Source organism: Candoia aspera, chromosome 9, assembly GCF_035149785.1.
Source record: "Candoia aspera isolate rCanAsp1 chromosome 9, rCanAsp1.hap2, whole genome shotgun sequence".
In the NCBI taxonomy this organism is placed as follows: Eukaryota; Metazoa; Chordata; class Lepidosauria; order Squamata; family Boidae; genus Candoia; species Candoia aspera.
The window spans coordinates 22,614,282-22,638,269 of record NC_086161.1 but is presented as its reverse complement, the minus strand read 5'-3'; the positions used below and the strand labels follow the sequence as shown (position 1 = coordinate 22,638,269).

At 43.8% G+C, this 23,988-nt stretch overlaps 1 protein-coding gene across 1 annotated transcript in view; it reads left to right on the top strand.

Annotated features, from left to right (window-relative positions):
* The window catches only part of LOC134502860 (myoferlin-like), a 125,851-nt gene that overhangs the window by 8,802 nt on the left and 93,061 nt on the right, over positions 1–23,988 (top strand). Inside the window, exons 3-17 of the mRNA XM_063311380.1 lie at positions 11–118; positions 679–807; positions 3,444–3,506; positions 7,396–7,426; positions 8,549–8,664; positions 10,224–10,347; positions 12,996–13,093; positions 14,031–14,099; positions 14,949–14,992; positions 15,765–15,847; positions 18,270–18,382; positions 19,453–19,620; positions 21,281–21,458; positions 21,569–21,693; positions 22,720–22,820. Of these exons, the coding sequence (XP_063167450.1) occupies positions 11–118; positions 679–807; positions 3,444–3,506; positions 7,396–7,426; positions 8,549–8,664; positions 10,224–10,347; positions 12,996–13,093; positions 14,031–14,099; positions 14,949–14,992; positions 15,765–15,847; positions 18,270–18,382; positions 19,453–19,620; positions 21,281–21,458; positions 21,569–21,693; positions 22,720–22,820 (1,550 nt within the window). The remainder of the gene's footprint in view (positions 1–10; positions 119–678; positions 808–3,443; positions 3,507–7,395; positions 7,427–8,548; positions 8,665–10,223; positions 10,348–12,995; positions 13,094–14,030; positions 14,100–14,948; positions 14,993–15,764; positions 15,848–18,269; positions 18,383–19,452; positions 19,621–21,280; positions 21,459–21,568; positions 21,694–22,719; positions 22,821–23,988) is intronic.

Sequence of the window (23,988 nt, the reverse complement as noted above, 5' to 3'; positions counted from 1 at the left end):
CTTTGCAAAGGCTTCTGGAATAGAAGAATTTACGGCGAAAGAAACCGATGGGGCTCAGGTGCCAGCACCAACATCAACCCCCATGAGAGACCTTTCCAACAGGAAGCAATTCTTCCAGGTACCGCAACAGCTCAGCTCTTGAGACTTGAAAGAGAAATGTGTCAAGAGGGTTGGTGGTCTTTCAGGAAATGTTGTTTCTGTTTTAAGAGGAATGCTTGTACGTACGTGGAAATGGCTCTTTAATGCCTCCAGCACACCACCAATCATGTATCGTTCCCAGTGATACAATTCCAGAAGTGCATCACCTCTCTAGAACCCTCGTATTAAAGCTACAAGAACTGGTCTGCAAAACTCTGAACAATAAAGAGATGGCTGCAAAGTGTTCAAGCTTTCTATAGCTCTTTGGTGCCATCTAATAGACATCCAGAGTTTTACAGACCTGGTATGATGGCCCTAAGTTGCAATGATACATTCCTGGAAGAATTGAACATTTCTGTTTTTCTAGAGAGAAACAGAAGCTCCTGCAGCCAAACCATTCCATTTGCAGGCTACTGGCCACCTGTCCACAAAGCTGGATGAGTTCCTGAACCACTGGGAAAATCTTCATCAGAACGTGGCACAGTGCATCTTCTGAGTTGCTTGCAGGATGTGACCGACAAGCCATTTCTCCCCTTGCAGGTGCGAGTTGTAATCATAGAATGTCGACAACTGCAAGAAAACAACATCAAACCAGTGGTGAAAGTATCTATTGGGGATTATTCATTCAGGACAAGAATCAAACGTGGAAATAACCCATATTACAATGAGGTGGGCATTCTGGACACTATTTTCTGGGATTTGAAGATTTTCATAAGCACTTTACTTGGTTAGAAAAAATACTCTTCCACCTCACATCGCCGATTAATGTTTGATCAGTTGGACAGCAGTACCAGGAATTGGCGGTCACCCAGAGCTGAGCTAGACTTGAGGGTATCTGTACTGTTCCGTTTTTTTAAAAAGAAGGTATGAATTTGCAAAAGAAGGAACCGTTTGAGGTGTTATGTATGCTGTGCATCCCATTTCTGTCAGATGTGTATGGACAGGTAAAACTCCTGTCCATATACATAAGGAAAGATTCCATTCCAGTGTTCTTTTTCCGTGGATTTTTTTTTAAAAGCCATAGAACATTTCATAAATGTTTGTAAACATCTATATTCACATCTCATTATTTACTACTTTTAACAGTAATAATATAAGCAGAGGTTTCTCTAGGGAGCCAATATTTTGTCAGAACGATGCAACGTGCATGTAATGTTGCAGCACAAACTCTACCCTTTATGTGGCTGTGTGTGACATTGTGATATAAATGTGAAAGAGGTGGAGTGTGCTTTGTGACACTGTGATGCACATTTCATCCTGTGCCCCTCCCCCTCCTCCCCTGTGAACAAAACTGAATATAAGGAGGGCTTTTCCTAATTTCTTTAATATCAGTTTCCCAAACTTTTTAAAAAACATGAATGACCCTGCTTTTTAATATAAGCCTCCTTTCCCTCCCTCCCTCCCTCCCTCCCTCCCTCCCATCCTCTTTCTATCCTCCTTCCCATCCTCCTTTCCTTTCCTTCCTTCCTCCCTCCCTCCCTCCCTCCCATCCTCTTTCTATCCTCCTTCCCATCCTCCTTTCCTTTCCTCCCTCCCTCCCTCCCTCCCTCCCTCCCTCCCATCCTCTTTCTATCCTCCTTCCCATCCTCCTTTCCTTTCCTTCCTTCCTCCCTCCCTCCCTCCCTCCCTCCCTCCCATCCTCTTTCTATCCTCCTTCCCATCCTCCTTTCCTTTCCTTCCTTCCTCCCTCCCTCCCTTCCTTCCTTCCTTCCTTCCTCCCTCCCTCCCTCCCTCCCTCCCTCCTTCCCATCCTCTTTCTATCCTCCTTCCCATCCTCCTTTCCTTCCTTCCTTCCTTCCTTCCTTCCTTCCTTCCTCCCTCCCTCCCTCCCTCCCTTCCTCCTCCCTCCCTCCCTCCCTCCCTCCTTCCCATCCTCTTTCTATCCTCCTTCCATCCTCCTTTCCTTTCCTTCCTTCCTCCCTCCCTCCCTTCCTCCCTCCCTCCCTCCCTCCCTCCATCCTCTTTCTATCCTCCTTCCCATCCTCCTTTCCTTTCCTTCCTTCCTCCCTCCCTCCCTTCCTCCTTCCTTCCTTCCTTCCTTCCTTCCTCCCTCCCTCCCTCCCTCCTTCCCATCCTCTTTCTATCCTCCTTCCCATCCTCCTTTCCTTCCTTCCTTCCTTCCTTCCTCCCTCCCTCCCTCCCTCCTCCCTCCCTTCCTCCCTCCCTCCCTCCCTCCTTCCCATCCTCTTTCTATCCTCCTTCCCATCCTCCTTTCCTTTCCTTCCTCCCTCCCTCCCTCCCTCCCTTCCTTCCTTCCTTCCTTCCTTCCTCCCTCCCTCCCTCCCTCCCTCCCTCCTTCCCATCCTCTTTCTATCCTCCTTCCCATCCTCCTTTCCTTTCCTTCCTTCCTCCCTCCCTCCCTCCCTCCCTCCTTCCCATCCTCTTTCTATCCTCCTTCCCATCCTCCTTTCCTCCTCCTTCCTTCCTTCCTTCCTTCCTTCCTTCCTTCCTTCCTTCCTTCCTTCCTTCCTTCCTTCCTTCCTTCCTTCCTTGCTTGCTTGCTTGCTTGCTTGCTTGCTTGCTTGCTTGCTTGCTTGCTTCTATATGATGTCAACTCCTAAATGTCTCTGGGCAGCTGAATATATATCTCATGGAAGAAACAACATAAAAACACCTTAGAAATTCAAAAAGGCATCTTTGAGAAGATATATTTAGACCCTGCTCCTAAACAGTAGCTAGGAAGAATGCAAAGCAGTTTTTTCCACAATATAGGCCGACTATGTAACTCAAGTCAGCAGCCATCTCCCATGGAGGCCATTTTGTGAAATCACCCACAGCACACTGTCAACAAAATGTTGCCTCCCCAAATGATCAAGAAATATGGACAATGGCCTTATATCAAATCTAGCTGTTGGCTTTTATGGTTCGATATTATCTCTAGTGAGTGACAACAGTTTTCCAGGATCTCAACCAGGACATTTTCAACAATCCTATCCAGAGATGCTGTGGATTAAACCCAAAGTTTTTTCAGGTCTGCTAGATGTAGTCTACCGCTCATCTGCACACATATGGTAAACAATTTTTTTTTAAAAATAACTTGTTAAAGAGGGAGCACTTAAACTGAAAGAAAAATAATTTTAAAAATAGTTAATAAGCAGGGACTTGCTTTTCAGCATTGTTTTGTTTCTGCTGTGCTATTTTCGTTGTGAAAAAAAAGTGGCATCTTTGCCTTCTAAAAATGTCACTGGCTTGTTAATGACTAAAAGCATGTCTCATCAAAGTAATCATCAAAGGCCAACCTAAATTCCATTCTTGTGGACAACTTCAAGGAAACAACATCAAACTCTGGCTTATTTTTCTCGTAGACCTTCATCCAAAATTTCAATGAGACGCCTCTTCGACTTTTTGATCAGCTTATTACCATACAGGTAAGCAAGCAAAGTTTGTTCCTCATGCCCTTTTCTGGACATCTGAATCCCACACCCTCTTGCATGTCCTTTTGGACATAATAATGAAATATTTGTCCTGCCTGGGATGAAGCTGCATTGAGGCAGCAGAAACAACATTGAAAACGGAATCCAAGAACAACCATCTTGGGTCTAACGGAACAGCAGATGGGAAAAGGGCAACTAATTAAAAATTGGCACCCAGATGTTATTCCAACAATCTGGAACTGAAGGTGGGTGGAATAGTCCTGGATTCTGACAGCAGGACACTTGGGAATCGTTCAGTGTAAAAGTCCTAAATTGCTTCTCAACGGAGCAGCACAAAACAGCTCCAGCCACTGGAAAATTAAATTGACATCCCGCTTCATGGAAGGAAGGAAACAGAGGCAGCTGAAAAAGAATCGTTTTACTAATTTAGGACATTATGGCACACACATCTTGCAAAAGGAAGGCCATTTTTAGGGATCCAAGCCTGCATCTGAAAGGGGCCTCACTCCCAGACTGATACGGAAAGAAGGGATGGGCAAATCTGAGCAAATCCAATCTACTCTGTGTTCCATTTGGTAGAGAGGATTTCCATTCCAACAGTTTTATGTCTAAGTTTTAATAAAACGTTTGGATACAAATTGCTAGTCTATTTTGGAACATGCAGGGTGGGACTTACTTTTGAAAACGTACAAAGCATTGGGACTCTGAGTTTTCTCTTTTCACAACACAAAAGACCCAAACAACCCCAGCCAAGGTAACAGCTTCTTTGCAGCACTCCCTGAAATATCCAGGCAGCTGGGCAAGACCTCCTGGTCATTCCACAAAGTGCTGCCCAAGAGAAGCCACTTACACAGAGCACCCTCCTATAAACTGGTAAAATTAAAATAGCCAAGAAACCTGGTCACTGTGAAATCATGAGATTCAAACACTCGGACATTTCTGGACCAAGGTGGATTCCAATAGCTCAGTTGGGTCGCCCTTGTAAGAACTCACCTGCCACCCCAAACTGTTCAGATATGTTTACTCCTCTTCTGAGCCCCAAAACCCTATCTTAAGTGTCTAGGTGGACATGGAGAGTTTTTAGTGAGGTTGTATAACCTCACTGTAATGATTGCCCTAGCCCAAATACTCAGACTCACAAGAGGCTGCTAAATGAGATCTGATTTATTAGAGAACTAAAGACAAGTACAAAGAAAGCTGAGAATGAGCAAAAGCGCGCCAAATACAAACTTAAACCCTTGGTGCAAACATATCCCGCCTCCCTCGTAACAGCCCCGCCCGGCACAGGTGCTAGCAATCGTCAGAGTTGCTAGCCTGGGAAAGTAACCTTGAGCGCAGTAGATAAGACAAATACATTCCAAAGCAAAGCGAAAAGATAACTGTTCCCATCCTCCCCACATAGATGAAACACGCATCCAATTAATGACATGCGAAACGTTACGATGTATCAAAGACATTGAAACGGCGAACATGACACTCACTGGAACACCCTTGAAGGAACTGGTGGTGAGAATCCAAAGAAGAAGCATGCCCAGTCATTCAAGGAAGCTCCACGTTAGAGACCTAGATCAGCTGGAATAGCAGCTGGCCAATGGTGGCAGTGAGGGGAGTGTGATGGTAATGGGGAACAGAGGGAAGAGATGCTGCTGGGGGAACGCTCAGATAAAAGGAAAGGGGGTCCGGGAGAGGGTGACGGTCTAAAGAAGAAAGTTAGGAAAGACCCGCCTTGGCCACTCATGTGGTAAATAGGGAGGGCGGGAGCTTTCTACTTCCAGACTTAACAAGATTCTGTTAATGTAGCCTTATAATAAAATAGAATCGTGTTTCCTGCCTGGTTGACCTGGAAGAGCTGATGAAGTGACAGAGAAGATGGCTCTCCAGCAGAGAGAGCTTTATGACACAACCCGCAGACCCCACCAGACCTCCATTTTTGCTGGCTTACGGGCAGGAAGAGAGCATTTTATGTGAGCTGTGGGAAAGAGCTCCAAAGGAAAAGGAATAGCTGAGGAACTTTGGACAACTGTTGTTAGCTGCCCAAGGTTATACTGTGTAAGGTGGGCATCCATGTAGATCTTCAAAATTACTCAAACGGATGCAAACAGCCCCCACCCTACTGGTGTTTCGAAGGGCCCTGAAGACACGGCCTGTAGCGAGGATGATTTGCGCCCCTTTTCTTCGCATTCTTGGTTCCCATCTGAGCTTGTTTTCTCCGCCTTCTTTGTTCCTTTTTTGTGTTGTTTTTCTGTTTTTTTGTATTGTTCCTTGTTTTTAACAATTGGCAAACTCCCAGAGTCACTGGAAGTTGGGTGGCATACATTTAATAGATGATGATGATGATGATGATGATGATGAAGTAATAATTAATAATGGTAATTTCTACATGAACAGGTGCTGAACTCTCGAGCTGTCAGAGCAGATGCATTCATTGGCGTCTTTAAGGTGGGCAACGGATACCTTTGTTGTTGCTGGCCAGACGTACAAATTTGGTAGACTTCTAGCCTTGTTAACAAGGCTTAATCTATGCTTTCTGCTCTAAAGGAGCAGCACCTATTATCCTACCACCAGGTCAAATATTTTTTCATGTTTAACCTGTCAACCAAGCATTTGATGTTCGTCCCCCACTCTACCCCCAGAAACAACCAATAGCATAAAATATTTAATGTTGGCCTTCCCAAGTCTGGGGGAAGTCCAAATATGTGGGTTCCCAGAATCCCCAGCCAGTGTGGTCATTGCAAAGAATTCTGGGAGTTTAAATTCAGATATCTGAAGGGCATGCTCCTTCCAGAGGGGGAAGGCTGGTAAGGGGCAGCATTTATTGCTTCTAAAACAGTGTTTTAAATAACAGCAGAATTAATGCTAGAGTTGAATTTTGTATGTTTAATTTCAGTCTTCAATTTTTTAAATAACTTTTACTGAAGAAATTTTTAACATAGTAAAAACCATAAAAGAAAGATAATGAAGAAAAATAGTAAATAGTGAAAAAAGAGAGAAAAAAAGAGAAAAAAAGAAGAGAAGAATTATAAAAAAGCAGCTTCCAATCCTCTTGAAACCAATTATAGATAGATTATTTTGCCCTCTGTGTCTAAAGTTACATAATAATTTCCTTCTTTCCATAGCTACCCTTTCCAATCTTCAAACCCATAAATCACAAGTTCGTTTTTCTCTTTTTTCCAGCAAAAAAAAATCCATAAGGGGTTTACAGTCACTGATAAATGTAGCTGTTGATCTTTCTCTAATCGGACAAGTTAATTTTGCCATCTCTGCTAGTTCCATCATCTTCACCAACCATTCCTCTGTTGTGGGTATTCCAGAGTCTTTCCATTTTTGCACATACAATAGTCTTGCAGCAGTAATCATACATAAAAATAATCTTCCGTGGCTCTTTTCTAATTGGCTGTCCTTTAAGCACAAGAAAACTTCTAGGTTCAACTTAATGTTGATCTTTAGAATTCTTTGTATTACTGTATGTATTTGAACCCAGAAATTTCTGCCTTTTTTTACAAGTCCACCAGGCATGATAAAATGACCCTTCATGTTGTCCACATTTCCAACATGATGATTTTTCTGGAGTCAAATACCAACAATGCATCATTTTATAAAAGGTCTCTTTTAGATTATAATATAAATTTCAGTCCTTTTAACCACAAATTTTCCCACTGTTCCATCAGTATGTTGGGTCCAGAGTTCTTAGCCCATTTGATCATGCAGTCTTTCACTTGTTCTTCCATTTCAAATTTCAATAAAATTTCAGTCTTCAAAATTTTGAAAAAAAAATCCATATGGTACCATTGGGAAATTATTATCATTTTGTATAATGTTATTGCAGCTCAGCTTCTTCTTTCTTCCTGGGCAGTTCCAGTGACTTGTGCCATTCTTTTTGCAGATTGAGATGGGGGTTGTATATGACTCTCCAGGTACGTTCTCCCATTCTCACCTTATGGCAGGCGGGATGGGAAGTATAAGTCTTATAAGGATATAGATCACATGGCACCTATTTCTGGTCCCCTGGATGTTCTTCCAGGTTAAAAGATCAAATCTCCTTTGAATTGGGATAATGCCCAGGAACATGGCCATCAGGTTTCTTGAGACCACAACTGGAATGGTTTCCATTGTCTTCTTCTGGGATTCTTTTCAATGACCAGCCCTGGTGGTCTCCCATTCTAGGTCAGCTCAATTTCACTTCCAAGTCCAGACAGGATGGGTATATGCTGCCCCTGCTAGGATATTTCCAAGTTACTTTGTCTTCTTCTGTAGACAGGCGAATGGATGCCTTTCCAGATGAACCTTGGCTGCAGCTACCTTAAGTAGGACCTTAAGGCATCCTTGGAGACCAAGATGATACCAAAAGCACAGGGCACTTTGTTTTCTAGTGTATTGACTTACCATTTAATTTATTAGGTAAAGGTAAAGGTTTCCCTTGACGTAAAGTCCAGTCGTGTCCGACTCTAGGGGGCGGTGCTCATCTCCGTTTCTAAGCCTTAGAGCCGGCGTTGTCCGTAGACATTTTCTGGGTCATGTGGCCAGCATGACGACACGGAATGCCGTTACCTTCCCGCCGAAGCGGTACCTATTGATCTACTCACATTTGCATGTTTTCAAACTGCTAGGTGAGCAGGAGCTGGGACTAGCAATGGGAGCTCACCCCGCCACGCGGTTTCAAACCGCCAACCTTCCGATCGGCAGCTCAGCGGTTTAACCTGCAGCGCCACCGCGTCCCTATAATTTAATTTATTACCTTGGTTAAAATAATACATTTCAAAAAATAAAATCAGCAGAGAACCAGGTGGGCACCACAAGAGGTGTCCATACATTAGGGTCAATAAAGTTGCCAAGGTTGAGAAACACTGGTCTAGACTAAAGAGGCTCTTTTAACACAAGTGTAGTTCCTGCCAATCAGGGAGCCCATACAGCCAAGTTGTGTCATAGGGCTGAATAATCAATCAGATTTGGCTATGTGGATGTCAGTAGGGATAACTGAGGGCAACTGAGGGTGAAGGCAAGCATGGGTCAGTCTATTTGTTACTTCCTTTCTTTAGGTCATGCTTTGGTTTCCAAATGGTTGAGCCTCTATGACCCAGTTAATCTCAACGCTGGATTTAAGGGCTATGTGAAAGTCACCCTTTGTGTCCTCGGAGCTGGGGATCGTGCACCGGTAAAGATCTTATTATTTTAATAAAGTCAGCAATATAGATTTGTCATCCAGGATCATTCCATACGGCGCTAGTTATTAAAATATTACATAAAAAAGGAAAGGTAACTATGTTGAACATCAGTAAAAAAGTTTATGTTAGGGTAGTATCTTGATTAGGCCAAAAGATAGCATGCAAGCTTTGTTGTTCTCCAGGATTCTTTATCAAGGAAGGGAGGGGTGTAAATTTTCAAGCCACAGAGTCTGCATTTAACCAGGAAAGCCAGTGTGATATATATGTGAAGATCATATCAAAATCCAGATCCTGAGTTTCTCAGCTTGATTCAACCATGGCCAAGGGGAATGTCAAGAACATCAGCAGGCATGACTTACCTCTTGGGTATGTGCATGATATCACCAAAAGGGGTGAGGCTTGATCACAACATTCCATCTGCCATCTTACTGATTTTGACACACACACTCACACACACATGCATACTCCCACTGGAGCCACAGCGTTACTCCCACTTAATCAACTGTTCTTAAGATGAAATGTGCAAGGTGACCATAGGTCACAACCCTTAGTGCTACAATGGTTCCAACCGAGAACTATGAGTCCTGTGACCTGTGGTTTGGTTCTTTGATATTTGCCCCATCATTTTTCATTCATTTGTTTGTTATCTTTATATCCTGCTAGATTTATATCTTGCTTTTTGTTCAGGAGTTCAAGCTGGCATGCGCGTACTCCCACCTATTTTTCCTCCACAGCAGCAATCCTCTGATGTAGTTTGAGCTGAGAAAGGGCGACTGCCCCAAGGCCACTCAGTCAGCTTCCGTGGGTTAGGATATACTAGGACTTAAGCCCCTCTACAGGTAGACCTTGCTTAACGACTGCCCTGTTAATAACCATTTGAAGTTACGATGGCACTGGAAAAGTATCTTTATGACTGGTCCTCGCACTTATAACCATCGCAGTGTCCCACGGTTGCATAAGTGAGATTCGGGCTCTTCACAAATGGCACATGTTTACAACCGTCACAGCATCCTGCCATCACGTGATTGCCATTTGCAGGCTTCACAGCCGGCTTCCAACAAGCAGAGTCCATGAAGACAGCAGTAAAATCACAAGCTGTGGTCAGGCGATGTCTCACTTAATGACTGTGGGTGATTCGCTTAATGTCCATGGCAGAAGTGAGGTCGTACGTCCATTGTGCTCCCATGATGTTTCACTTAACAAGGAGTTGCTGGTTCTATTTGTGATTGTTAAGCAAGGACTACCTATATTCCTAGTCCAACACCCTCACCATCACTCCCCCTTTCATTCATGAGCTCAATACAACATATATAACTTTCCTTCCTTCTAATTCTCTCCATCACCACCCTGCAAGGTAGGTTGGGCTTGAGACAGTGGCTGCTGGCCCAAAGTCATTGAGGAGGTTTCCTAGATTTGAGGTATACTGGAACCTGGATCTCCTTGTCCAACACAGCATCACATCAGAATCTAGAAAATTCAAGTGCATTTAGTGGGAGGAGATCTGTGAATGTTGCAGCTGATTAGCTCACTCCTTCTCTCCTCTCTGAAGGATATGGACCAGTCAGCAGAGACTGGTGATGTAGAATCCAACCTCCTACAGTTGGCAGGCATACCAGCTGCACGCACAGCCACCCTCCAGCTATACATCTACCGAGCAGAAGATGTTCCACAAAGTAGGTGTTCAGGTCAACAAATCCTCCCTTTGCTCTGCTGACGAAACCAGTGGCAGTGCTGAAAGCAGCAATTTCGGTGTGGGTGCAGGAATGAAGGGGTGGCAGCTCTATTCAAAGTTTCAGACCACGTGTGGTTCTCATGGAACTAGGCAGTCATTCGGCCAGAGAGCCAAAGGTGGCTGGAGAGCTTCCACTTCCTGTAGGGGAGCACAGGTCCTAATGTCTTGGAAACACAGTTGGTTGCAAAGCATCTGACGGGAGTGGGAGGTCAACGCTGCCAATTTAACCTCAAGAGATGATCATATGGAGATGTTCTTCTCTAGTCTGGTATCCATTTCCTAAATGGGGTGGGGAATCTGTAGCCAATGGAGGCCTCACAGCCACCCAGGAACTCTTGTGGGTCTCAGAGCTGCCCCAGAGTTCCCCAAGCATCTCTGCAGTGGGAGAGGCCAACCAAGTCTCAACCAACAATGGGATTTACAAGTACTACTATTAACTGATAAGGGACTTGTAATCTATTTCACAGGCAACCTGCATCTGCACAGCCACCTTATCATTTTTCTTCCCTTCTTTCCCCTTCCCACCTCATCCCAGTTTAAGTCCTGCACCAGACAAGCCGCTCTCTGCATCCAATGAAGTAAAAGCTTGGGCCTTTAATAAAATTTGTTACCAGGAAAAGATACTACCAGATTCCTTCTGATCTGGGCTACCGGGGACTGACACAGCTCTGCTCCCACAGTGAAGCAGCTGTGTAAATCTCCCAGAGGATGCAGCTGCTTTACCATTTCAAGGAGGGCACCCCTTTGACTTGCACCAAGGCCCTTACCAAAGCACTGCTTTTGAATGCTTTGCACAACCATGCAAGTTAGTACAACTCATTTCATACTCTGCCCTACGAATTAGCAAGACCACCCAAAACATCAGGAGGGCACTGTCCAATTGCAGGGGGCTGTTCTGCTCTGATTAACTGTATAAAATAGGGGGAAACCATGCTGCTGCCACCTTTTTAACCTAAAAGAGTGTTTCTGTCCTAACAGTCAGGAACCACGCTGAGACGAGGAACAAGTCTCTAGTGTTTTATTACTGCTACATAAGACAGAATCCTAACAAACTGAAGAAGTGTGAGAAAACCCAGACAGATAAACCCCAAAAGTCAAAGCGGGTCTGTTCTGTTTCTCTTTGAATGACTGCTCAACTCCTCACTACTACGCATGCATTTTCCCCCCTGGATAGGGGTCCCCTCCTGCTCACCATCAGTGCTCATGACAGCTTCTCAGCCTTGGCACCTTTCAAATCAGCGTTTCTCAACCTTGACAACGTTAAGATGTGTGGACTTCAACTCCCAGAATTCCCCAGCCAGCCATGCTGGTTGGGAATTCTGAGAGTTGAAGTCCACACATGTGGAGGTTCCTGGAAACAATGAGTTGAAACGTTCCTCCTTCAGGAAAAAAAAATGACAATTGTCTCAAATTACAGGTAGTCCTTGCTTACCGACCACAATTGGGACTGGAAATTTGGTTGCTAAGTTAAGTGGTCATTAAGTGAATCCAACCTGATTTTATTACCTTTTTTGTGGTGGTCGTTAAGTGAATCACGTTCCCCATTGATTTTGCTTGCTAGAAGCCAGTCAGGAAGGTTGAAAATGGCAATCACATGACCACGGGATTCTGCGAAGGTCATAAATGGGAACCAGGTGCCAAATATCCAAATCATGATCACATGACCGTGGGGATTCTGCATTGGTCATAAGTGTAAGGACCAGTCATAAGTCACTAAACGAATGGTTGTTAAATGAGGACTACCTGTATTAGCTTTAACAGAAAAAAAAAAGAGAAAAACAAAACCAACCAGGCCCATTTTCTCATCCAGGTATTGTGTGAATGTAAAGAGTCCAATCTTTCTAAACAATACTGTTGGGTTAGTCTACTGCTGCCCTCCAGATGTTTTGATGATCCACAGCAGACAGCTGGCACTTGTTCGCCTATTTGGGTACAGAATCAATTCATAGATTGAGATTGAAGGAAAATAATACTACGGCTATTAACTAACACACACTCATATTTAAAGGGAGAATTAAGGGACAACATACTGCATCTGATGTGAACATATGGTAGACAACAGATGCAGTATGTTGTCCCTTAATTCTCCCTTGTGTGTGTTAGTTAATAGCCGTAGTATTATTTTCCTTCAATCCTTTTCTTTTCTTGATTGTACAGTTTTAGTAAATAACATGACTATTTTATTATTGTTTATTTTCTGATGTTATGTTAATATATTGAGAGCTCTTGCACCAGAGTCAAATTCCTTGTATGTCTAATCATACTTGGCCAATAAAGTATTCTATTCTATTCTATTCTATTCTATTCTATTCTATTCTATTCTATTCTATTCTATTCTATTCTATTCTATTCTATTCTATTCCCTGTTTCTTCAGATTGCCTCTTATGACTGAAATGATAAGATTGAGAATGAGGGCTGGATTTAGGAAAAGTCAGATTTGGGGGGTTCTGTCTTAATTTCAGAGGAGGTCACATGCAAGCAGGGAGTTAACTAACCTCATAATTCACCTCCCCCTTAACAAAATGGGTCGTTAAAAATGAGCTTGTTGCTCACTCTTTAATTAGCCTATTCCTCACTCTTCTTTGCAGCCCAGGATGGCACAGTGACATATTTCACAGCATTTCCTGAGAATCCTCTCAGCATATCTGTGGATCCTTCTCTGGAAGTTAATTTTGCAGGGAGACTGGTGGGTGAAACACAAACCTGAATGTCTATTTTTCTTAGAAGCATTATTATTTTTAAGAGACAGCCGTGTGCTATTAGTAAGTGGCACAGTAAGTTAATGACATGCTTTAGAAAAGAAAACAGAAAATCACTAGACCAGAGAGGCAAATAAGGTGAAATCCAAATGTCCCTGTAACTTGCTAGTAACAATAAACCAAAATAGAAAGGAACTGAATTTTACACAATAGCTGCAATAAGCCATATGCAGGGGTATCAAAAAAAAAAAAAGCAGAGGTCGCCTGCACGGTTGAAACCCCAGACCTTTTGTCTATGCATCACACACACAATGCATGTTAAAGGCATTGGGCTTTGATCTCATAGCCCAGGCGCCCTCTAATTTTTTTATGCAAACACACACATTGCTGATGCTCCTGGCTTTATGTATACTCTCTTGCCTACAGCAGTTGCAAATGACCCTCGATTGCAACCAGCGTTTTCTGTTTACAGATAAAAATTAAATAAATCTCTTTGGTCTAGTGGTTAAGGTGCTAGGCTAGAACCCAGGCGACTGAGAGTTCTAGTCCTGCCTTAGGGATGGAAGCCAGCTGGGTGACCTTGGCTCTCTCTCAGTTGCTCTCTCTCAGCCCAACTCACCTCACAAGGTTGTTGTTGTGGGGAAAATAGGAGGAGGAAGGAGTATTAGGTATGTTCCCCGCCTTGAGTTATTTATAAAATATCATCTGTGCCCTATTGACAGCTTGACAGAAGAACCATTTCCTTTTGCTTCCCAAAGGTTTCCCACTTGGTCCCCTGGAGGTGACCCTTGGTCATCACAGGCGAGTCAAGATATACCAACCTGGTCCTCATGACCTTGATCTCAGAATATGGAGGATGTTCTGCTAGATTATTTTGCCCTGCCTGCTCTTGACTGATCTGCTTTCTTTCTCAATCATGCTCAGCTAAGGACCAAGGTCATCTCTGGAGACACCAACCCTGTGTGGAACCAGGTGCTCTGTTTTCCCGTGCAGGTGAGTTGGGACTGAACAGAAAGGACTGGCTGTCACTGAGAGAAGACTAAATTTATCGATAAGCAGGAGGACACCCACTCATATGTTTCCATTCTGACTGAGGTCTCCCATTGTTCTCTTTACTGGGTCCTATATGAATGTAATACTGTAGAAGATTGAGGATGAAAGCAGCAACTATTTGTATTCAAGTCAAATTCTTTCTTGGTTCAGTCTGGAAATGGGTCAAATACATTTGTTTTCCCACACCTCCAAAAATAGGTCAGATATTTTTCCTTAGTTCTGTAGTTCAGGACTTTGTGATGTTCCTCATGGAAGACCAAAGGATTCCCCAAATGTCAGGATACTGTTCCATAGCATTCAAGGGCCCATAGGGCATTGAGATTCCCTGGCACCTGGCCCTGAGACTAAATCCTCAGGGCCCTTAGGAATTTCAGGGGTACCAGAGATCCCAGGACTTCTTTCTGATTTACATATACCCAAAAGCTCACTGTTTTGTTTTTGTTTTTTTGAGGCATAGAAGAATTCAGGAAAATGCCCCACTGTAACATGATTGATCATTACAGATCAGATAAATTCACATCTTAAACCAACTAATCCTGCATTTTGCAACATTTCCATTTCCCATTCTCTTCTGGGGTTTGGACATGTAAAAGTATGGGAATTCTCTCTCACATGCACATGAAGATTTCCCTAGTGAGGGATGCCCAAAATGTTATGAACCATCATTAGAAGGTGGCTATGGCAAACATTTCCATGTACTGTCAAGAAAAGTCCTGTGATGCAGCCACCAAGAATCCAATAAGCTCAAAGGAGTCTTAATTTTTTTTTCCTTTTGTATTTCCACTGCAGTTGCCTTCTATCTGTGATCTCATTAAACTTACTATTATGGATGGGTGAGTGCCAGCAACATCTGTCGTTTCTCCAACACAATAAAAGATCTTGGCTGTTTGCCCCAAATTAGAAAACGGGGCATTTAGGTAAAGCGTATCTTGGTATTACTCAAACACGGTGTATCACAACCCACCGATGTATTTTATGCAAATGTTTAGGCAGAAGTGTTGCTTCTTGACAAGATTGGAAGCAGCAGGAATAGGAAAAAAGAAGATGATGTAGATTCGTTTTATCGTCTCTCTGTTTTGAATTGCAAGCCACCCAGAGTCATTCTGGAGTCAGTCAACCTCCAACTCAAATCAAAACAATCAGTAAATATATTCTTTTCCCCCTCTGCCTGCTGCTTCCCATTACAGATTAGTTCTTCATGATGAAGCTTTATTCTATTCTGTTCTGTTCTGTTCTGTTATTTTGAAGAGGGCTGTTGGAGTTCCATTGCACATTTTAAGTGAAAGTTTACTGTAACCCTTAACAGCTATCTTGTAAAATAGGGCAACATGATGGTATCATGACCACCCAAAGGGGAGGGCTGTGCAGTTACGGCCAAGTGTGGTCAGTAGAAATCTGTTTTGTTTTACTGTCTGGAGTTGAAAGGCAGCCTTTCCTTTTTATATACAGTATAAAATTATTTTTAAAGAATCAGGCAGCTTCTGAAGGACTTTGTTCTAACTCATCCCAAAGGGTATTTCTACAGGGGATTTTAAAAACAAAACGCTGGCAGGCTCCCAGTATTTCTGTAGGTGGAGACCCCGTTACACCCCTTGTTTTTCCTAGGGCAGAAGAAGGAGATGGCACTGTTTTGGGCATGGCATTCATCAGCCTCTCGCAGATCTCTTACATAAAGGCTGAAACAAAAAGTAAGAAGATGCTTATTCCTACTCTCTGTAGCCCACCCACTCCCTTGAGAATGGTTCAGAGGCTGCAGCTGGTGCAGTACCTCATGGTCATCGGTGTCTAGTACAAGCCCTGATGGCATCAGTTGCATTATGACATCATTGCGCAGTTTGTCATTTGCTTGATGGTATCATGATGCACATGATGGCACTTGCCTCCCATGAACATGACAATATTATTGGTGGAGCCCCTTATCCGGACATGCAACTCCTTGGCTGAAAGCTCCACTTCAGCTGCTAATCAACCACTGAGCCACTTTCGAGTGTTCCTGTTGATTTTAAAGTTCCTAATCTGGTGCTGAGCTGTTTCTCGGAGGAGGCACCTGTTTCCATCCAAGCTCATCCAATCCTTAACTTTTGGAGAAGGTCTCTGCTGATGGTACCAGTACTGTGAGTGTGACATCTGCCCCCACCCCACACACACACAATCTAAGCCCACCATGGACCTTTTCAGCTGCAAACTGGAAACTTGTTTGCTTGCTCAGGCAACCCTTCCCTGACCCAGGACCCTTCAGATACCTGGACTTCAGTTCTCTGAATTCTCAGCAATCAATGTGCCATCTGAGGAATTCTGGGAGTTGAAGCCCACACATTTGGGTACACCCAGTTTGGAGAGGGATGACTGTGTTGTTTTGTTTTCCCTCCTCTGTATTTTTTTCAGCCTCACTTAAATTTTTCTGTAGGGGTACCCTTTGCTTCACTGAAGTTCTTTCAAGGAATGCTTTCAAAAGAGTTTGGACCATCCCTCTGAAGATCTGTACACACCAACCAGCCATTTTGTCTTATCTCAGATTGAGTTACTCAGTTGCCATCAAGTCATGTTCTGTTCCTGGGAGCTGTATGGACAAATGTTTACCATCATCACCCATCTTCAGCAATAACTCATAGCTATTCTGATGACATTCCCATGATCTCTTAGATCTCAACTTTCTAAAGTCTCTACTGCCTGGTCCTACTTCCCTCAGTCTTACCCAGCCTTTCTCAACCTTTTGACCCTGGAGGAGCCCTTCAAATATTTTCCAGACCTCGGGGAACCCCTGCACTTTCAGGCTCAATAGATGCCCTGGTCATCTCCCACATAGACTATTGCAATGCGCTCTACATGGGGCTACCCTTGAAGGGTATCCGGAAGCTTCAACTGGTCCAGAATGCGGCCATGCGAGCAGTTATTGGTGCCCCAAGATCGGCACATGTGACACCACTGCTGCGTGAGCTGCACTGGGTGCCAGTCTGCTTCCGGGTCCAATTCAAGGTGTTGGTTATGACCTTTACAGCCCTACATGGCATGGGGCCAGGATACCTGAGGGACCGTCTCATCCCCTTAACATCGACCCATCCCACCCGGTCATGCTGCGGACCCTGCCAGTAAGGGAATTCCACCTGGCGGGGTCCAGGAGGCGGGCCTTCTCTGCAGTGGCCCCCGCTGTCTGGAACATTCTGCCCCCGGAGGTGAGGCAGGCCCCTTCACTCCTGGCCTTTCAGAAAAACTGAAAACCTGGTTCTGCCGCCTCGCTTGGGGTGGGAGGGCCACCAGTTCATCTTGGGGGTGGCTAGTATCATAGATCTCTCCCCAACAAATAAGATCTTCACTGCTTGGATTTTATACCTATTTTATCTTATTTATTGTTTTATTGAATTGTAATTTATATGTTTTTAATTTTGATTTTATTTTAAACCACCCAGAGTCCCCTTTTTGGGAGAGGTGGGCAGTGATAGAAATTTGGAAAATAAATGGATGGATGGATGGATGGATGGATGGATGGATAAATAGATAGATAGATAGATAGATAGATAGATAGATAGATAGATAGATAGATAGATAGATAAATAAAGGCCAGAAGTTACAAAATTATTATATTTGTTTCATGTGTAGGCCTGTGTATATGCATTAGCAGTGTTCTAAAGATAAAGAATGAAATGTACCTCTTCAGCATGAAGTTTCCAAAATTGGACTTTTTAAATAAATTGTGATCTCCCAGGGAACCCCTAGTGACCTCTCGTGGAATCCTACAGTGCCACAGAACCTTGGTTGAGAAACCCTGATTTTACCAAATATGTTTTTTCTAGCTCACATCACATGCCCAATTTTATTGTGAGATAGGCAACCTTCTTTCTATCAAGAGCCAAATTCCCTCAGGACTAATTTTTTGGAGGCCATAAACCAGGTAGAGCAGAAACAAGCAGATAGACACTTTAGTTTCTACTTCTGTTACCCTCATACTCTTTCTGACACCTTTTCCTCTTTGCATTAAAAGAGGTCTAAACTGGTCACTCCAGTGGGATTTGGGAATTGGACAGAGGCTTTCAGAAAATGAGCCACGGGAAGTCCTGAATTCATCAGTCAGTGCACAGCTTCTGTTTTCACTTAAACTCTTCTTGATTTCAGAGGATAACTCAGGCTTCTTGCCATGCTTTGGACCAAGCTTTCTGACGTTCTACGGAAACCCAAAGGAGTTTCTGAATCCAGCCGAGTCTCTTGAGAAACACAGGACTGAGGTGGTAAATTTGTCCCATTGACCAGGCCAAGTCTTCTGAGGGGAGGTTAAAGGTTGATTGTCCATTTGTCCTGCACAACACAGAGGCTGCCAACCTAAGAAGACTTGAAGGACTATGTCACATCCATGTGGGAAGAGGTCAATCTTGCCTTCTGTTCTTAGGCTTAGGGGTCTTTTAAGTACTCAATGCAGTGTTTCTCAACATGGCTGGCTGGGGAATTCCGGGAGTTGAAGTCCACACAGCTTAAAGTGGCCAAGGTTGAGAAACACTGATTAAATGGATAGACCATCTGCAGCACAGACCTGAAATTTATGCACCTTTTTCTGGCACTTTTGGGGTTAAGGGTTTTAAGGAGTAAAATAAGTCCTTTAAGCCTTGCAGAGGCTTGAAAACACTCCCCCCCAAAACACTCACCACCACCACCCAAATCTTTAAACCCCAGAACTCCCAGAAGTTGGGCTGTTAATCCCATTTAGGAAGATTTTCACACACATGCACACACACACACACACACACACAATAGAGAATAAGGAAGTTGACCTTGATGGAGATATGTGAGCTCCATTGCCAAGGCGACAAGAGGTAAAACATTTCTTAAGGGCAGAATGTCCAAATAATGCTCAGAAGTGGCCCAGGCAGACGCCTCCCTGATTCACTGGAGTATAAGAAGGGGGAGGAGGCCAGCACATTCAGACTGGCAAGCTTCTGTTATTACAGCCAATCTCAGTAAAAGTAGCTTTAGCCTTCCTGTGAAGTTTTCTTGGTCTGATCTCTTATGTTTCAAGCTTTCCTAATCATAAGATCAGGAACTAAAATGGGGGTTTAAAAAAAACCACTAATCATATTCTCAGGACTGTAGGCCACCTTCCAGTGTTGTACATCCTGTGACTTCCAAGTCCCATCCTTCAACTGGATCAACCCATGTTGGGTCGAGACCATATTTCCTGATTGCATGGCCAAAGATTTGATTGCATGGCCAAGAATTTATCGACCTGCCCAATACAAGACTGAGCCCAAAGAAGTATGAAAAGATTCTTGGGATCTTTTTTAATGCCTCTTTATTCTTCTGCCAGCTGAAAACTTCTGCTATTTATTTCATGGACACCATCCCTCCATATATTTTCCAGGAGGAAGGGATCACCTACCGGGGAAGAGCACTGCTGGAACTGCGGACTGTCATGGAGGCAATCCCAGTTCAGAAAATTGATGACATCCCTGAAGAGACTGTTAAGAAGATGCAGGTAATCAGGAAATGAAAAAGTCCGTAATTATTTCTCAGGAAAATGTTTCCTTGGACTGGAATATGTCGTGGATTTTCTCAGAAGTTGTTATTTCTGTTTTTCGACCTTATTTTCAGTGTGTTTATGAACTTCCTTCAAATTGTTCTTCATGATATTGTTGAGATGCCTCGATCGTGGGATGGGTGGAAGGTGTTGCTGTTGGTTACATGTACTTCCATCCTTCTGCAGCCTTCATGGCTACCCATATTTCCCAAACAGGAAAAGCCTTAAGGAGATCTAAAGGAAGCATAGGAAGGGAGACTGCAGAAGCCAGAGACCTGTAGAACAACAAACATGCCATTCTTACACACTTTTCAGCTGCTTCTTTGGTGCAATTGTGATATTCTTTATTAAAAATTGAGTTATATGCTCTGCTCTATTTAGGCCATTGGCTTAATAGTTACTGAACATATTTAAGGGTTTTTGTAGTATACTTTTGCACTTCAGAGTCCTTGGTGCTCTCTGAGCTTGGTTGTTTGCTTGCAGACATTTCATTCCCTGACTAGGTAACATCATCAGTACTAGTGGGTGTGGGGTGTGGAGTGTGGGGAAACAAAAAGACCAGAATACATCCTCACCAGCAGCCTATCCCCAGATAAGTGGGATTAACACCAGCCAAACAATCAAGCAGGGAACAATAACCCAATCAACTACCAAGGAGACAAACAATCAAGCAGACAACCAATCAAGCGGAAACCAATGCCCTGGTCAAGGAACTGCCAAGGAGGAAACCACACCCCCAACAACACTGGCAAGCAACCTACTGTATGTAAACAGGGAGCAAGCCCCACCCTCCCTGGCACTGATGACGCTACCTAGCTGGGTAAAGAGACATCTGCAAGCAAGCCAGCAAGCTCAGAGAGCACCAAGGAGTCCACAGCTGAACCCTGAGCTACAGAGATTCTCTTTGATTGGTACTTTTGAATTCCCTGAAGACACACTCCTTTCTGGAGTCTTAGGTAGGCAATATTTACCTTTAAACCATTCTCTGAAATACCAAACCCATTAAGGTGAAAATGGGCAAAACATAACGTTACAAAAAGTTGTGGGGGGGGGGGGTTATCTTTTTTTTTTTCTATGGATTTGCTGGATGGTTGTAGTTTCACTGTATATGTTGATGGTTTGCTTTAATCTGAGTGAATGAAGATGAGAACTGTATGCTGTTCAGTCAGCTTATGAATCCTGTATATAAATAAAGAAAGTAAGCAAGTAAGTAATGCCTCGTGTGGCGCAGAGTGGCAGGCGGCAGCATTGCAGCCCAGACTCTCCCCACGACCCGAGTTCGATCCCAGCGGAAGCTGGATTCTCTCTGGGCAGCCGGCTCAGGTCGACTCGGCCTTCCATCCTTCCGAGGTCGGTAAAAGGAGCACCCAGCTTGCTGGGGAAGGTGACAACTGGGGAAGGCAATGGTAAACCACCCCGCTCTATAGTCTGCCAAGAAAACATCGCAAAAGCAGCGTCCCCCCAAAGGGTCAGACATGACTCGGTGCTTGCCCAGGGGACCTTCCACCTTTCACAAGCAAGTAAGTAAGTCAGAAGTTGGAAATGGCTAATTATGTGGGAGATCTTGGCTAACTCACACCTTTCTCATATAACCCATGCCAATTCTTTGTTTTGCCAGCATTTCTTGCCCCAGTTCCGATACGGCCTGTGCGTTGTCTTTTACTCAGCCACCATGTTGGCTGATACTTCAAAACAGATCCAGTTTGAGGTCAGCCTCGGGAACTACGGGAACAAATTTGATGAAACCTGCAAACCATTTGCCTCCACCACTCAGTGCAGCCATGCTGTCTATGACGGTAAGCAAGAAAGGGCAGAACGAAGGGTGAGTAAGAAGGACGCGTGGTCTGATCTGATCTTCAGTAGCCCACAATGAACCCCGTACAAAGCCAGATTGCTTCTGTTGCAGGGAACTATTACTATTACCTACCATGGTATGACACCAAGCCCATGGTGACCATCATCTCATTCTGGGAGGACGTTGGCTACCGTATTGCCTGCACAAACACCCTCCAGTTCATCCATGAGAGGCTGGTAAGCTTGAAAAGGGAGGGAATGAGTCATTGTACCTAAATCTCCCAAGCAAAGTGTGGTGGAGTGTTGTTGATGTGAGAGGAATGCATTTTGCATACAGATAGTCCTCACTTAACAGCCACTTGTTTAGTGACAGTTTGGACTTACAACGATGTTAAAAAAAACGACTTACAACCAGTTGTCACACTTATGACCGTCACAGCGTCCCCATGGTCATGTGATCACAATTTGGGTGCTTGGCAACCAGTTTATATTTAGGACCGTCACAGCGTCCCACGGTCACATGATTGCCATTTTCAACCTTCCTGCCCAGCAAAATCAATGGGGAACTGTGTGACTCACTTAACGACCACATGGGTTCACTTAATACCTGTGGCGATTCACTTAATGACTGCCACAAAAAAGTTTGTAAAATCAAGTCAGATTCGCTTAATGACTGCTTCACTTAGCAACCAAAATTCCAGCCCCAATTGTGGTCATTAATTGAGGACTACCTGGATCAGTGTCTTCAAAAATGGCTGGTCAGATAAATTCATAAGTTTGGTGAGGGGAATAGCCTTGACAGCATCCGGCCTTGAGCCACACTTAGCCCAAGCAGTAGACCATGATTGGTGATTATTAACATCCCCACCCATTACTTACAAGATTGATCATAGAGCCATAGATGTCCTTTCTATAGCAACTTGCATTCTGCTCTCTGCTTCTTGACAGAAATTCTACCAGTTCTGAGGATATTTTAACTGATTTCAGGCATGTCCACAGGGTGAGGGTAGGGATCAAAAAAGTTGAGATGGCAGTGCAACTGTGCAATTGAAGCCCCTCCCCCTTTCTTAACTTGTTCTGTGCTTCGACTGTGTGGTGACAAGTGCCATCCTGACAGCTCCTTGCAAACACGGGGATTGCTTCCAACGACAACGGCTGACTGAGAAATCTGGGCACCTTCTGCCTTTTTGCTCTCAGTAGCGAGAGCCACTTCACTTGAAGAGACATGGATGACAAGAAAGGCTTGTGCTTCTTCCCCAACAGAAAAAGAATCTGGATAGTCTTAAAACCATCAGCCTGCCCCATGGCCCACTTGTGGATGCTGTTTGGCAGAAGCTCCAGAAAGAGTTGGTCGAAGACTGCAAGTAAGCTTTCGTGGCAGGAAGGGGGTGCACTAACAGGAATGGGGCTTCTGAGGAGGATAAAACCAAGCAGAAACAGATCTGTGTTCCTCTACAGTTAGTCCTCACTTAATGACCATTCGTTTAGCTACCATCCGGAGTTACAACGGCACTGAAAAAACCGACTTACAAACATTCCTCACACTTACTACCTTTGCAGCATCCCTACAGTCACATGATCATGATTCGGGCACTTGGCAACCAGCTTGCATTTAGAACAGTTGCAGCATCCCACAGTCACATGATTGCCACTTTCAACCTTCCCAGCAGGCTTCCAATAAGCAAAATCAATAGGGAACCACGTGATTCACTTAATGGCCACGTGGTTCACTTAGCGACCATGCGATTCACTTAAAGACCACCGCAAATGGTCATAAAATCATCCGGATTTTATGACAGCATCACTTAGCAACCTAAATTCTGATCCCAATTGTGGTCATTAAGCAAGGACTACCTGTACTTTAAGGAGTAGTTTTGCAACATCAGTTTCTTTTCAGGTGGTAGTGTGAATGTTTCAACTCAGTTCCCACCGCAACAAACCACAAGCTTCAGCCCGAGTTTTTCTTCTAATCCGATTTCTTGTTCATGTAAGAAGCAAATTCAGATTTCCCAGAAGTCTTCTCTAGCAACCACCAGCCATATTCTAGCAATTAGTCAGTGAATACATTTACACATTATGCAAAGCTAAAATTTGGATTCTTTGGCTTGGCTTGGCATATCGTATGGACCCAGTCATTGTGATTTGTAAGCCATCATTTATAGCTTAGCATGTTGTTTTAAACCAATCAAGTATGGCTTATTCAACAAATCTTGAGAATGCTAACCAGGACTTAACTGGAGGAAGCATCTTCAGGGACTTGTCACGCAAAAGTTTTTTTTAAAAAGACTTTAAATTAGCAAACTAGTCCAGTTCTCAGGGGTGGGTTCACATTTTAGGTACTGTCCAGAACTGCCTATTTATTCTTTATTATCCCTTCCATAAAGAAATTCTTAAGATATATGGTGCCTTTCTCCTAAAGAGTGACTAAATATGCAAAAGCACAATACATCCCACCACTGAGACTTTAACTGAAAAGTCTCTACCCTCTTGAAAGAAGATTGGAAAACCAATTCCAATGAGTAAGGAGTGCTA